Consider the following 15,702-nt stretch of genomic DNA (forward strand, 5'->3'; position numbering starts at 1 on the left):
CTTCATCGGAGTTTCCCCTCCTGTTTACACCAGTTGCAAATCCGAAGCGGGGCCAGGAGCAACTCTCCTTCCTTCCTTCCGCCCCCCCCCCCAAACTCCCCTGCTCGGAAGCCACGACGCTCATCCCCCCATTTCAATCCGACTGCACCCCCTTTCCACGCTGAGCACTGCAAATCCAGACACCCCCCCAAAAAAAACAACCACCCGTGGGAACGCCTCTCTCCTTTCTGGGGGTGTCCTGGGATCCGCTCCGCACTTTTCCTAAATCTCTCCCCCCCCCCTCCAAGTTTTTCTTCCCAGGAGGGGAGCGAAAACCTCGCCTCTCCCCGGCGCGCCACGAACGGAACAAGCCAGCCTCGGTTCTGCGTTTCTCGGCGCTGCTGCCGTCGAGGCGCAAAACAAGCGAGAGAAAAGTCTCTCTCCGCTCCGAATCCGGCTCCGGATTTACCTTGGGCGAAAGCGGCGTCGGCTCCCGTGAAGACCCACAGCACGGCCAGGACCAGCATCGCTCCCGGAGGGCCGGCCGGGGTCCGTCGCTCGCTCGGGGCTCCGTCGTCCGCCCAGCAGCTCCGCCGCCGCCACCAGCAAGTCCGGCGGGGGACCCGCTCCGCTCCGGCTCCGGCGCCTCTCCTGGTAGCACAAAAGGCGGAGGAAGGAGGAGGAGGAGGAGGAGGAGAGAGGGAGGGAGGCAGAGAGGAGGGAGGGAGGGAAGAAGGAGCGCGCCGGGAACCACTTTGGGATGGAGGGAGGAGGAGGAGGAGAAGAGAGCGAAGCAGGCAGCGCCGGGGGAAGGGAGAGAGGCGCTCCGGATTGGCCTCCGGGGGAGGAGCGGGCGGAGGAGGCGCCGAGGCGCAACCCGCTGCTCCGGCCAACTTGGGCAAAGTTCTGGCACGTGTGGACGCGGCTCGGCAGGGGAGGCCCCGATCCGGATTTACTCCCGTGTAAAGGCTCCTCATAAGGACGCGGGTGGCGCTGGGGGTTAAACCACAGAGCCTAGGACTTGCCGATCAGAAGGTCGGCGGTTTGAATCCCCGCGACGGGGTGAGCTCCTGTTGCTCGGTCCCTGCTCCTGCCAACCTAGCAGTTCGAAAGCATGTCAAGTACAAGTAGATAAAGAGGTACCGCTCTGGCGGGAAGGTAAACGGCATTTCCATGGCTGCTCTGGTTCACCAGAAGCGGCTTAGTCACGCTGGCCACATGACCCGGAAGCTGTACGCCGGCTCCCTCGGCCAGTAAAGCGAGATGAGCGCCGCAACCCCAGAGGCGGCTGCGACTGGACCTAACGGTCAGGGGTCCCTTTACCTTTAAAGGCTCCTCAGGCGTAGGCCTTACAGATGGGGCTGTTGGGGACGGCGGCGTTCTCCAACCCGGCGCCCTCCAGATGTGAGAATGACAGAAGTGAAGAGACCCTCAGGGTCGTCCAGGCCAGCCTCACGGAGATGCCATGTGGCTGGATGGCAGAGGAGCGCGATGAATTCAGCCTCTGGGGTGGTCGACTTGGGCTGGCAGCCGCTGGCCTGGGTTCCAGGAGGCGCTGATGGTCCTTCCCTACCTGGAATCTGGGCCTTTCTGCCTGGGAAGATACTCTGCCTGCTGAGTTCATCTTTCTTCCAAAGAAATAGAGTAAAATTCTAGTCCTCATGGTTCTAAGAAAAGGGCTGGTTTGAACAGGAGCCTAGGAAGCTGCCTTCCCGGGTGGGAGGAAATCCCATGGATCTCAACGGCAGCTACTCCCGAGTAAGCCTGAATGTTCGCCAGCAGGGAGCGTGGGGCATGTCCAATTCTCTGTGCACAAAGCGCTCCCTGTGCAGATCAGCTGAGGACCAGTCTGATGACTGGCAGGAAGGAATCCTAGCAAAGCAGGAGAACCACGCCTACGTTTCAAGGGTCAAGGTTTGCCTTCCTGGCCCATTTGGATCCAGAACTGGCCTCCACGGTCACTTACAGGCTCATTGATAGAACTATGTTGATGGAGACAATCTTACTTGGCTACGAGGGATCGCCAAAGGTGAAGAACTTGAGAGCAAAGTACCTTCTTGATGTTCGTTTGTTTATTACCTTTTCCCTCCAAGCAGCTCAAGGTGGCCTACAAGCTTCTCCCCTCAACAGTCCTGTGAGGCAGGTGAGACTGGTCCAAAGTCACCACAGTGAGCTTCATGGCCCTTTGGACCTGGGTCTCTCCCAGATCTTGGCTCAACACCCTAACCACTACACGGCACTATCTTGCTTGGAGCGGGTGGTAACCAGACATAGGGGTTCAAGTCCAGGTTCCTAGGCCCATTTTACTTGAGAGTAAAGCTCCTTGATGTGACTTGATCAGAAGGTTTATGAGCTTTTTTTTGGGGGGGAGGGAGAAACCAAGGTTACATTCCTGCGTTTCCTGGGAGTAAGTCGTCTCCCCCATGACATTTAAAAGAGGCCTGGGATCTGGCTCTGGAGCCCCCTGTCGCTTTCAGACAAGAGTTCCCCGGATCATTTGGGGACGGGTGTCCAGGCGCCATCTGGGTTGCCGAAATCTGTCTGAGAAGTTTAGTGATGATGGGCGTCTCTTGACGACTCTCCAGGCATCTCTGAATCACCTCCAGAGGCCGAAGGAGGCAGAGAATTAAGACATTCGGCGCAGACAAAGGTTTCCTCAAGCTGAAGGCAATTCAGAGTTTATTTCCCTTCTTGCAAAGGCAGTTCTCTCTCTCTCTCCCAGAGGGGTTCCTGCACAACCTTTTGGGTACTTTGCTGCTAGGTTTTCATCTCAAAGGGGCTTCCCTGGTTCTGGGACCAGGCGCCCTCTGAACTGCACAGCTCCTGAAGGCACCTGGAGGGTGACTGGGATGTGCATGAGAGAGCATCATTGTCCAGTAGACCTGAAGGAGCGTCTCCACCCCCATCGTTCTACCCAGACACTGAGGTCCAGATCCGAGGGCCTTCTGGCGGTTCCCTCACTGCGAGAAGCCAAGTTACAGTGGTACCTTGGGTTACAGACGCTTCAGGTTACGGTCTCCACTAACCCAGAAATGGTACCTTGGGTTAAGAACTTTGCTTCAGGATGAGAACAGAAATCGCGTGGCGGCAGCGGGAGGCCCCATTAGCTGAAGTGGTGCTTCAGGTTAAGAACAGTTTCAGGTTAAGAACAGACCTCCGGAATGAATTAAGTACTTAACCCGAGGTACCACTGTACAGGGAACCAGGCAGAGGGCCTTCTCGGTGGTGGCGCCCGCCCTGTGGAACGCCCTCCCACCAGATGTCAAAGAGAAGAACAACTACCAGATTTTTAGAAGACATCTGAAGGCAGCCCTGTTTAGGGAAGTTTTTAACATTTGATGTATTACAGTATTTTAATATTTTGTTGGAAGCTGCCCAGAGTGGCTGGGGAAGCCCAGCCAGGTGGGCGGGGTATAAATAACAAATTCTTCTCCTCCTCCTCCTCCTCCTCCTCCTCCTCCTCCTCCTCCTCCTCCTCTCAAGCCTGTGCAGAGTATCTCACATCTGGGAGAGGAAAGGGCCAGATTTTAAGGCCCACCCCTTCTCTCCTTGCAGGGTTGAAGGCATCTTCCCACAGGCAACAGCAGAGAGAGAGAGAGAGAGAGAGAGAGAGACTGTGGCCCCCTTCTTACCTGGGCTATCTCATCCAAAGGTGGGTCTCCCTGAAGGAGCATCTCCACCCACCCCCAGCTTGGACCCTGAGGTCCTCCTTCGAGGCTCTTCTACTGGGTCCCTCCCTGCAAGAAGTGAAGTTCCAGGGAATCAGGCAGAGGGCCTTCTTGGCGGCCAGATGTCCAGGAGATAGAGAGTTACATCATTTTTAAAAGACACCCGAAGGTCCAGGGATGTTTTTAGTGTGTGGTGTTGTATCGTGGTTTTAGTATTTTTTGCTGGGAGCCGCCCCCAAGTCAGGCCTTGAGTCGAAAGACACCCGCCCCCTCGCACACACCCACACACAGGTTGTGGTGTTCAGTATAATAAAGGTAAAGGTAAAGGTACCCCTGCCCGTACGGGCCAGTCTTGACAGACTCTGGGGTTGTGCGCCCATCTCACTCTATAGGCCGGGAGCCAGCGCTGTCCACAGACACTTCCGGGTCATGTGGCCAGCGTGACAAAGCTACCCTGGCGAGGCAGAGCCGCACATGGAAACGCCATTTACCTTTCCGCTAGTAAGCGGTCCCTATTTATCTACTTGCACCCGGGGGTGCTTTCGAACTGCTAGGTTGGCAGGCGCTGGGACCGAGCAACGGGAGCGCACCCCGCCGCGGGGATTCGAACCGCCGACCATGTGATCGGTTCAGTACAATAAGCCACCACAAATCTGAGCCGTGCCAACAGGCCCTGATGTTGGCAGAGGGTCAGCATGCCAGTCAGCACTGTTCCCACAGGGAATCTGCCCACTAGTGCAGGACCCCTCCCCACAAACCCCCCCACACACCACTAGATTCCTGCATCTGCCCTTCCCTGTCTTTCCCTTTGGACCCATCTCAAAGTTTTGCCCGCCACCCGCCTAGCTGCTTGGCATATAATTTATATCCCACTTTTCCTCCAAGAAGCTCAAGGTGCCAGGCGAGGTTCTCCCCATCTGGTCCCCATGACCCCCCACCCCGAAGTCAGGCTGAGAGGCAGTGACCTGCCCCAGCTTCACCCATGGCGAGTGAGGATTTGAACCCCGGACTCCTGGGTCCCAGCCCGGCGCTCTAACCACTAGGCGCCACTGCGCCACGTTCCTCCGGGCTCCCACCCGCTATTTTCCGCAAACCGCCCCACCCCAAGAGGAAACATCAAAGAAAGGGACGTCTTCTCTGAAGCGGCTGACCCTCTCCTGCCCCGTCTCGCCGCCTCGCCTGGCTTCCCCGGCTCTTGGCTGGCGGGTGGCGGGGAGAATTCTGGATTTCTCCTCTGCGTTGCCCCAGGCAGTGGTCTCCATGGCAACGCGGCTGCATCCACCCCCCCCCGCCAAATCCCCAGGAAGGGGGCTTGGAAGAGGCAGGGAGGGGGGAGCGGGGGGATTAATCCTCCTCCTGCGACCCCCCCGCCTGCCCACTAGACTAAACCACCCTGGACGGGGCAAAAACTTTGACCTTCCCTTTGATCTGGAAGTTAGGAACGCGCAGGGGGTCTCTGGAAGCTCACTGCTGCTCTCTGGCGGCCAGAGGGGGGCATGGCGGCTTCTGGCGGAAAGCAGCAAATATGAGTCTTCGCTCGCGTCCGCACGCCCCACCTCGAGAGCGCGCGGCTCCCCTCTCCCCACCCCACCCCGAAGGATCCTGGGAAGCGTAGTTTGCCAGGGATGCCGGGGGTCGCGGCTCTGTGAGGGGTGGGCTAGAGTTCCTGGGATGCTCTGGAGGGACCCGGAGAGCCCTTGTGGCTGGCAGCCCTCTCCGCCTCCTCTGTGAATTTGCCTGATCCTCTGTTAAAGCCACCCAGGTTGGTGGCCGTGGCTGCCTCCAGTGGGAGGGAGTTCCGCAGTCTAACTGCGTGAAAAAGGGGCTTTCTTTTATCCATCTTGAATCTGCCAACATCCAGCTTCCATGGATGTCCACCAGTTCGAGTGTTAGGAGAGAGGGAGGAAAACTTCTCTCTGTCCCCTTTCTCCATGCCAGGCACAATTTTATAAACTTTTATCATGTCTCCTCTGATTTGCCTCTTCTCCAAACCAAAAAGTCCCAAGTTTTGCTATCTTTCCTCATAGGAGACGGGCTCCATTCCTTTGATCACACTAAGGGACGCGGGTGGCGCTGTGGGTTAAACCACAGAGCCTAGGACTTGCCGATCAGAAGGTCGGCGGTTCGAATCCCCATGACGGGGTGAGCTCCCGTTGCTCGGTCCCTGCTCCTGCCAACCTAGCAGTTCAAAGTGCAAGTAGATCAATAGGTACCACTCCGGCGGGAAGGTAAACGGCGTTTCCGTGCGCTGCTCTGGTTCGCCAGAAGCGGCTTAGTCCTGCTGGCCACGTGACCCGGAAGCTGTACGCCAGCTCCCTCGGCCAGTAAAGCGAGATGAGCACCACAACCCCAGAGTTGGCCACGACTGGACCTAATGGTCAGGGGTCCCTTTACCTTTAACACACTGCATTGAAAGCCCTTGGCTCCCCGTGTGTGTGTGTGTGTGTGTGTGTGTGTGTGTGTGTGTATACACCCATGTCACATCAAGGAGCTTTACACACATATATATGATATGCAATGTCCAGACTCATATTCAAACAACTTTTCTTTCATAAACATATATCTGAGAATAACATATCTACAATCTCATGCTTATTCACTTTGTTCCTGCACAGGATTCTCCCTGTTAACATTTTGGGATCTTCCTCTTTCTGCTTCACTTCACCCTACAGGCACTCAGGATCCTGAATAAACCTCTCTCTGTTGGCTGTTTGCAGTATGGTAACGCTGCAGAGAGCTTGCTGGGGAGACCATGCATTAAAAAATAAAGGACTCAAAAATAACTTAAACTAGGTTTTAATAAGAAAAACAAAAACTCCTTTTACACTAAATACATTAACAACCAAACCAGACCCAACCACCAACCCATCCCCCAGGGTGATGGGAGAGCTAGGTGCTGCTCCTTATATACTACACCCAAATGCTGACACACCTTAATCAAATACAACTCAGCAGCACCTGCTATGCTTCACAGCTGTAAAGCTGGGTCTCGTTATCTTACTCTGGCCCTTGCTCTGGCCCCTTAAAGACATACACATTGGGTGCAACAATGATGAACCTTTACATTTAAATAAACCATTCAACACTCTCTAGCAGCCATTCTCCCTCACACACAGAGAGAGAAGAGCAGAAAAGGCAGTTAAAAAACGACAGTTGCTGGAATAACAGTCACAACGGAATGGAATGCCTTTCCCATGTGACTCACAGTCAGCCAATCACATGAGAGAGCTATGGCCAAAGGAAAAACCCCATGTCAAAAAGTACACAGCAAATCCCATTCTCCTTAACACCCCCTGGAAAGATCTTGAGAAGCAGTTTTTCGGAACGACAGCTCTGCAAGGGATAAACTCCTGGGATTCTTTAAATGTCTGAAATCCTGGGCAGCCTCTGCCAGCCAGGGATGGCCAGAATCACTAGGTGGCACCTTTCTGCTTTTCTGTTTAAAACAGCCTTTTCATGTGCACCATGAGGACTGGAATCTTACTTTAGCAGAAAGGGAAGGGCTGCAGCTCAGTGGTCAGAGCATCTGCTTGGCGTGCAGAAGGTCGCAGGTTTGATCCCAGGCAACACCTCCAGGTAGGACTGGGAGAGACCCCTGAGCCCCAAATCCCGAAGAGCTACTGCCGTTCAGTGTTGACAGTATTGAGCTGGGTGGGACCAGTGACTTAGGATATTTTTAAGTCCCCTTCTTATGATCCTCCTGGCTTTTGTGGTGCAGGTGGAAGGCAAGAAGAGGAGACTGTTCAGCCACGGCCCTTGTGTTCTCCCACTGCCCAGCACATGTAATTAACTTTTTAATTCATTGGTCAATCAATTAACAGCCAAGTAGGGGGGCTGCCTTCTCGCCAGAAATGAGCTTTCTCTTTCAGGCTAAATCACAGAAGATGGAGCCAGCTTGTTTTCTGCTGCTCCAGGGAGTAGGAGCTAAGCAAGCGGATTCAAAATGCAAGAAAGGAGACCCCAACTAAACACCTGGCTGGGATTCTGTAGCTGGGATTGCTGCATTGCAGAGGGCTGGACTAGATGACACTTGGAGATCCCTTCCAGCTCTGCAATTTTGGGATTCTTTGAAATAAACCACACTTTAAAAAGCGTGATGAAGAAAAAAGGCCTGTGTTATAGTCAGTAGCCCTCGATATAGTTTAGAAAGGAGCGCATCTGGCACTCAGGAGACCTCACGCCCCGTTTCATGGAGAAACAGTCTTCTCGCGCAGACGGCAGATGGACCACACAGTCTCCTGGCAAAGGAGCTGTCCGAAAAAGCAACATCAACTCCTCGACCCGTTTTGCTGGTTTCGTCCTTGAGCAAAGCTGCTCCAGAATGCCATACTCGCATTCCCGCACTTTGCGCTGGGGAAACCTGGACCTCCTAGTCTCGCTCGCCTTCCCTGTCTCGCCTCCTTCACACGGATCTGGGACCAGCAGAGGGTTATTTTTAGACAATTAGCTGTGTCAGTTGAACTAAGTTAACAGGTGAGGCAGGAATAATTTGCTCGAGGGAAAGATGGCAGGGGAGGAAAGAGAGATGTCGGAAAGGTTTGCTCTACGGAAGATGAGCCGGCAGACGAGGGCCTGTTCACACAGCCACGTGGGAGACGGGTGGCAGCAACCACGTTTGTGGTAGGCTGAGCATCTCACAGGACCACGTTCGGAGGCAGCGACCTCTCTTAACAGCAGTTGCTTGAAATGGCCGGAGGGGAGAGGGCTCTTAAATACTGGCTCCCAAACTGGTTGGCCACTGTAAGAACCGGACACTGAACTAGACGGAACCCCTTTGGCCTGTTTCAGCAGCCGGGCTCTATTCATGGGGCCTCCAGGTCCAGGGGCAGTCTACCTTAAGGACATTTGACCACTGTGAGGACAGGAGGCTGGACTAGATGGGCAGATGAGAAGATTCAGCAGTCCTGGCTTGTGTACTTATAGAACCTCCCGGGCCAGGGACAGTGATGGGCACTTTGCCCACCTCTAGAGGAATCACCTTGCCGACAAAGGTCCGTCTAGTTCAAGCTCTGGTTTTCCCAGTAGTGATGTGTGGAAGTGAGAGCTGGACCACAAAGAAGGCTGATCACCTTGGCGGAAATGACTGGCAGAATCCGAGACCAGGGAGAAGAGTCGGTGGAAGAAGATTGGAAGAAATTTAAAGATTATCTACAGAAACATTGCAAAATTAATGAATGTTAAAATGAAATTAAGTGGTTTTAGCAGTAATGTCAAAAAAGAGTATGTAAAAATGGATTGTTAACAGGTGAAAATGTAAAGTTTTAATATATTAAGATAAAGAATTAAGATAAAAACAAAGAGGGAAAGGATTTGCTGAAGTAACCATTTGAACTGGAATACAAAAAAGGGAGGTGTGAGGAGGTCAGGGAAATAAGTGAATGAAAGGCAAGATATGGAAAGATGGATTTACTTTTAATTGTTTTTGCTTTTTCTGTATTTTGTATTTTTTGTTTTTTTTCTATTTCTATTTTTTTTCTTTACTCTTGTAACTTTTCTTGAAACTCTAATAAATATCATTTAAAAAAAAAAAAGAAGGCTGATCACCAAAGAATTGCTGCTTTTGAATTCTTGGAGCTGAGGCTCCAAGACTTTGGTCCCCTCAAGAGAAGACTCCCTGGAGAAGACCCTGATGCTGGGAAAGATGGAGGGCACAAGGAGAAGAGGACGACAGAGGACGAGATGGTTGGACAGTGTTCTCGAAGCTACCAGCATGAGTTTGACCAAACTGCGGGAGGCAGTGGAAGACAGGAGGGCCTGGCGTGCTCTGGTCCAGGGGGTCACGAAGAGGCGGACACCACTAAATGACTCAACAACAACAGCAACAAGAGGAATTGTGTGGTGTTTCTGCGAGATGCAGCAGTTAAGAGGACATCATTGCCTCATAAGAGGAGCCTGATGGGTGTGACCAGCAACCCATTTAATGGAGCATCCAGTTTTTACAGTGGCCAAGCAGAGGTTGGTTGGGGAACCTGGAATCTAGACCCAAGTGCAGCAGCACTCCTGCATTCTTTGGCTTCCAGCAACTGGTATTTGAGAAACATTGCTTCCTCTGACCGTGAAGGCAGTGCAAAGCCATCCTGATTAGTAGCCATTAATAGTCGTCTCCTCCATGAATGTGTCTAATCCCCTTTTAAAGCCATCCAGGTCGCTGGCCACTGCAGCCTCCAGTGGCAGGGAGTTCCGCAGTTGAACTATGCTTCCACCTGTCCTGACTCTTCCAACCCCCTCAGTAGAGTGCTTGGGTGTTTTAAGCCCTAATTCTACACCATATCCGCGCTCCAGTTCTGAGTCGACAAAGACTTTCCCGCCGCAGCTCACAACCGAGCTACCCTGAGGTCATCTGTCCGCACTTTCCCCTGGTGTCCTTGTGTGAGCCGCCCTTTGGCTTTTGCCCCCTGGACGTTTCAGAGAAGCCTCCCCCCCTCCCAGCCTACCGCCAGGTCCAGCTGTCATGGAGCAGTGAGGTAAGAAACGAGCAAGACTAATGAATGCAATAACAGCCACTTAAAATAAAGTATGTTTTATTAAAAGCAATAATGGCTCCTCGTGTCGGGACGTGGCATGCGGCTTGCTGCCGGACCGAGAATGACAAATCGACAGTCCCCAGACCCCTCTGTCCTTCGGAGATATCTGCGCAGGAGAACTTGGCTGGCTTCCATCCCAGGACTGAATATAAGAGCAGAAGAGGGACCTGCTGAATCAGGCAATGTCTCACCTGGCCCAGTCTCCTGTTCTCACAGTGGCCAATCATAGGGGAAGCCCCCAAGCAGGACCTGAGTGCGAGAGCAACTCTCCCCTTCTGGGATGGATTGATTGATGGGTCGAGTTTTCTCACATGCTGCTTTTGCGCAACGAGCTCCGCCAAAAGTGGCTTGCGGCAAACATCCAAAACACCGAAATGCGGAGCATCGGAAATGCAAAATATTCAAAATACAGAGCAGGCCTGTAAATTCAGTAATGAGAAAAAGCAACGATTTGGTGAAGACAGAATAAATTCAATATAACAAAATAATCGAGCTTAATTACATAAATACAAAGCAAAACAAGAGCTCACCGTTCCCTGGCCCTGGTCTCGCTGCGCTGCAAGGAGCTTGGCCTAAATAAAGCACAGAGAGGAGAGAAAGATGACAGGCAGCTTGCCTCCCTCACGCTTACTCCAGAGGAGACTGGCAGCAGCAGCAGGGCACTGGTGGTCAGCCTCTTCTCCGCCCTCCTGGAAGTCCAGCTGCCGGCCCGTGTCTTATTGCACTAGGATTCAGGAGCCTTCAAATTTGTCCAATCCTCTTTCAAAGTCATCCAGGTTGCTTACCATCCCTGCCTCCTGTGGCAGCGAGTTCCGCAGATCAACTCTCTTCTGCCTGTCCTGAATTTCCCAACACTGCCTTGCTTTGATGGTGTAGTACAGTTCTGAGATGGTGTGGGCACATGCACACACAACCCTCCTGCGTTGGCGGGGGCACCTGAGCAAATCGTGGGAAGCCGCCTTCTACCACCTCGTCCATCTAGCTCAGTACTGCCAACACGGGCTGGCAGCAGCATTTCAGGGATTCAGGCCAGGAGCCTCTCTCGGAATACTACCAATAGCTGAGAATTGCAAGTGGGAGAGAGGGGCTGCTTTTGTGTTCAGACCCTCCTCTTGGGCTCCTGGGTTTTTTTGGGGGGGCGTCTGTTTGGCTGCTACTGTGAGAACAGGGTGCTGGACTGGATGGGCCTACTTTGGCCCAATCCAAAAATAATTATAAAATGATAGAAAGAGATTTCCTAGGCTAGAGGGAGGTTTTCCTTCATCTCGCATTAACACTGGAACTTGTGGACATCCAAGGAACCTGAACGTTGGGAGATTCTAGTTACAGGTAGGTAGCCGTGTTGGTGGGATGTGGGTGGCGCTGTGGGTTAAACCACAGAGCCTAGAACTTGCCGATCAGAAGGTCAGCAGTTCGAATCCCCACAACGGGGTGAGCTCCCATTGTTCGGTCCCTGCTCCTGCCAACCTAGCAGTTCGAAAGCACGTCAAAGTGCAAGTAGATAAATAGGTACCGCTCCGGCGGGAAGGTAAACGGCGTTTCCGTGCGCTGCTCTGGTTCGCCAGAAGCAGCTTAGTCATGCTGTCCACATGACGCGGAAGCTGTACGCCGGCTCCCTCGGCCAATAAAGCGAGATGAGCACCGCAACCCCAGAGTCAGCCACGACTGGACCTAATGGTCAGGGGTCCCTTTACCTTTGGCCATGTTGGTCTGCCATAGTTGGAACAAACAAACAAAAAAAATTCCTTCCAGTAGCACCTTAGAGACCAAGTAAGTTTGTTATCGGTATTGTATCTGAAGAAGTGTGCATGCACACCAAAGCTCATACAAAGAACAAACTTAGCTGGTCTCTAAGGTGCTACTTTATATGCCTCTTGTCTTTGTCCATGGAGTTTTCTTGGCAGGGATACTGGAGTGGCTTGCCGGTTCCTCCTCCAGGAACTCCAGGAACTGCGGTTCCTCCTCCAGGAAGTGTGGGAGGCAGTGGAAGACAGGAGGGCCTGGCGTGCTCTGGTCCAGGGGGTCACGAAGAGTCGGACACGACTAAACGACTAAACAACAACAAAAGGTGCTACTGGAAGGAATTTTTTTTTTAATTGGGAGATTCAGGAGAGATAACAGCAAATACTTCACGCAGCACAAAGTTGAACTGCGGAACTCCCTTCCACTGGAGGCAGTGGGGGTCACAAACCTAGATGGATTTTAAAAGGGATTGGACAGAAGCTCGGAGCCGGTCTCACGGTCCAGAGCGGAGCACTTCCATAGCCACCCTGCAGAGGGCAGTAGCGACACGCATTTCCCTAACCAGTGGCCCACACTGCCATTCCATGGGCAAAGATGGAAACCGTTTCTCTCTCTCCCTCTCTCTCTCTGTGTGTACAGCCCTCCAGAAGGCAACTCGCGTTGCCAGTCAGGTGGCTTTCTGAAGAGGGTCTCTTTTGGGAAGGCTGGCGAATCAAATTAAGCGGCTCGCCAGGCACAATTACGGGGAAGCCGCGGTGTGAAATGCGCCAAAATTAAAACCCGCCGTGCAGGGAGCCAGGAGCCTGCCGCTTGCGCAGAGCTGGCTGCATCAGGTGGCGGAGGAAACGGGGGGGGGGGAGAAGCGGGTCCATCCGCAGTGCCAAGGAGGCCCCCCCGGCCCCGCTCCCATAATTCTCTCTTTCGCCCCTTGCCGGCACTGGGCCCCTTGTGGGACTGGCAGCCTGGCCGTGTGCAGCGTGGCTCTCTCGCTTCCTCACAATAAAACGCATACAGAGCCATAAAACTGCAGGGCCGGAAGGGGACCCGATGGTCATCTAGTCCAACCCTCTGCAATGCAGGAATCACCTTGGGACACGCGCAAGAAAAGCAGGAATGCGGGTGCCAGGAAGGACAGAAATAGGTCAAAAGAGAGCGTATTTGAATTTGTTGTGCATTCCATTATTTATCGGGAGCCGCCCCACTTAACAGCACGGCCTCCGCATAATGTGTTAGGACCTTGGACAGCTCTGGGGCTTTCAGGACACCCACCCGGGCGGATTGAGGTGGCCACCATGTGAATGTCGTGCTTGCTGCCCTCTCAGCTTACATGCCGCCCTCCCCAACGGAGCACCGTCCAGGGCTCAAGAACGCAGGAACAACTCTGAATCAGGCCTGGGGGGCCCGTCCCGGTTGCTGGAAGCCGCTCTTGCTTCCGGCTTCCCTTCGGGGCCCCTGGGTGGCCCCTGGCAGAGAGGGTGCTGTTCCGATGGAACCTCCAGGCCCAGAGGCAGTCTGTCTCGATTACTGGCTTCTTAGGATCATTGGGCCACGGTGAGGACAAGAGGCTGGGCTGGATGCTTCTTCCCCTCTGGCCTGACTCGCCGCAGGGATATCTACTGCTCTAGCAGAACCTCCATGCCCAGCGGCAGTCTACTTCTGAACGCCAGAGAATGGGGCCCGCACAACTGGAGAGGTGCCTTTGCGCTCAGGTCCTGCTCGGGCACCTGCTTGGCCACCGGGCGAAGAGGAGGCTGCGCGAGACGGGTCCTGATCCAGCAGGTTCTTCTTGCAAACCAGAAGCCGGGCAGCCAGTCCGGGCTCCCTTCTCGCCGCCTGCCTGCCTGCCTGCCTGCCTGCCTTCCCTCCCTCCCCGCCCTGCCTCGAGCGCCTCGGGCACAACAGGCTCCCCCCGCCGCGCGCCGAGCCCGATGAAAGCCCATCTGTGACAATCATCATAACAATCATGACGATATTTATACGGAGCCTAATGTCTCCGAGCATCCTCCAGGAAGCCATGCCGAGGCGGGCGCGGCGCCCGCGGCTCATTAGGAGCAGCGCTTCGCCGCTCCGGGCGCCCGAGGAGAAAGAAGGGGAGGCGGCGAGCGAGCGAGCGAAGGGAGGAAGGCGCTCATTACAGCTCCTCTCCTTGCCTCGCCAAGCGGGGAGTGGGGGGGGGGGAGAGCGCTTATCCCACCCCTCCCCACACCGCACTTGGGAGCCGAGGGGACAGGATCGTGGAATGGTAGAGTTGGAAGGGACCCCCAAGGGGCATCTAGTCCAACCCGCTCCTGCAACGCGGGAAGCGCAGCTAACCTGGAGGAGGAGGAGGAGGAGTGGCAGGTTTTGTGCACTGGTGGAGAAAAAGCGCGGAGGGATCTGGCCCACGGGCTCGATTCACCAGCAGGAATCACCTATGCAAGCTTCGTGGGATCAGTGGCGTCCCAGGAAGTAGGGTTTTCTATCCAAATCACGGGTGGGAAGGATTAGGCCCCAAAACGGGCGCAACAAATGCGAAGCTGTCTGCGTCCCCCTTAGTCACAGCGCTTACCCCAAGCCACGCCCCCTCTGCCAGACCACACCCCATCTTTAGGTCACGCCCATATCCCGGGCCACGCCCCTTACCCCTCTTGCTCCGCCCCTTCTTTGAGTATTTTTACCTGGTTGGAATCTGTCCTTGAACACAGACTGAATGCATCTTGCCCGCTTGGCTGGAGGATAGAGGGGTGGGGGTGTAAATTAGCATATGTTGCCCCACCCACTTTGGTTCTGGCCCTGCCCACTTTCTGGCGCTTCTATTCAAACTAGTCCTGTATTCAGAATGGTGAGGACTAGAACCTTGTTTTGGTTTTGGCTGAAGGGCCACAGAACTGTGAGAACAGGATGCTGGTTGGCTCCAGTAGCCTGGCTCTTCTCGGGTTCTTATGGAGCCTCCAGGTGCAGAGGCAGTCTATCTTGACGCCCAGGTTCTCTCTGGCCCCTGCGAGCGGAGGATGCTGGGCGAGACGGGCCCCCTTTGGCCCGATCCGGGCTCCTCTTAATGTTCAAGAAGCGCCTCTGCCGTCACAAGCAAATGGTGGGGTTCCCTCCCCCTTTTTTCCCGGGGACGCGAAGGCAAGCAGGGAAGGAAATGAAAGCCTTCTGACGCGGAGCAACAGGGAGCAAGGCAATAATTTGCAGGCTTCTCGTATGGCTTTGGGGACTGTGGCGCAGGAAGCGGGGCCTCCCCGACGAATAATTGGCAGGGCTGGAGGCCTCGGGCTCCGCGCCCGCCCCTCCGCGCGCTCTTCTTCGCAGGCAATTACCGGCTCTCCCTCCCCGGCGCCCGCTCGCCGTTCCTGCCGGGGTGACCTCCATTCTCTGGCAATTAACGGCTCGCCAAGAGGGAGGCTGCCAGGTAGAGCTCTTCCCGGCGGAGGGAGAGACTCATTAGGAGAGCGGCAGGTAATTGGAGCAGATGGAAGGAGGGGGAAATGGGGCTGGGGGCGCCCCAAGGCGGGGAGAGAGGGAACGGAGGGGGGGAGCCCCCGACCCAAAATGCAAGCCCCGAACACGCACAAACAGGAACGCAGAAGCTGCTTCGGGAAGAGCCAGGCTGCTGGTCCATCAGGCCCCGTGTTCCCTACTCTGACTGGCAGCTGCAGCCCAGGTTTTAAGGGCAAGAGACGCGCCCACCTGGAGATGCTGAGGGGGCTTTTGCAGATGCTCGTCCACCGACCTGCAGCCCCACCCCCTTCAATTTAAAGGAAGATTCCAGTCCTCCTGGTTCAAAACTTGAGGAGCTATTCTAA

The 15,702-nt window shown here is 54.6% G+C and overlaps 2 protein-coding genes across 2 annotated transcripts in view; one reads left to right on the forward strand and one right to left on the reverse strand.

Annotated features, from left to right (window-relative positions):
* The window catches only part of KIRREL1 (kirre like nephrin family adhesion molecule 1), a 103,300-nt gene extending 102,627 nt beyond the window's left edge, over nucleotides 1-673 (reverse strand). Inside the window, exon 1 of the mRNA XM_053369591.1 lies at nucleotides 449-673. Within this exon, the coding sequence (XP_053225566.1) occupies nucleotides 449-506 (58 nt within the window). The 5' untranslated portion in view covers nucleotides 507-673. The remainder of the gene's footprint in view (nucleotides 1-448) is intronic.
* LOC128404167 (zinc finger protein 391-like) overlaps nucleotides 1-15,702 on the forward strand; it is an 86,702-nt gene that overhangs the window by 11,326 nt on the left and 59,674 nt on the right. The gene's annotated exons all lie outside the window — the stretch shown is intronic.

Source organism: Podarcis raffonei, chromosome 16 (assembly GCF_027172205.1).
Source record: "Podarcis raffonei isolate rPodRaf1 chromosome 16, rPodRaf1.pri, whole genome shotgun sequence".
In the NCBI taxonomy this organism is placed as follows: domain Eukaryota; kingdom Metazoa; phylum Chordata; class Lepidosauria; order Squamata; family Lacertidae; genus Podarcis; species Podarcis raffonei.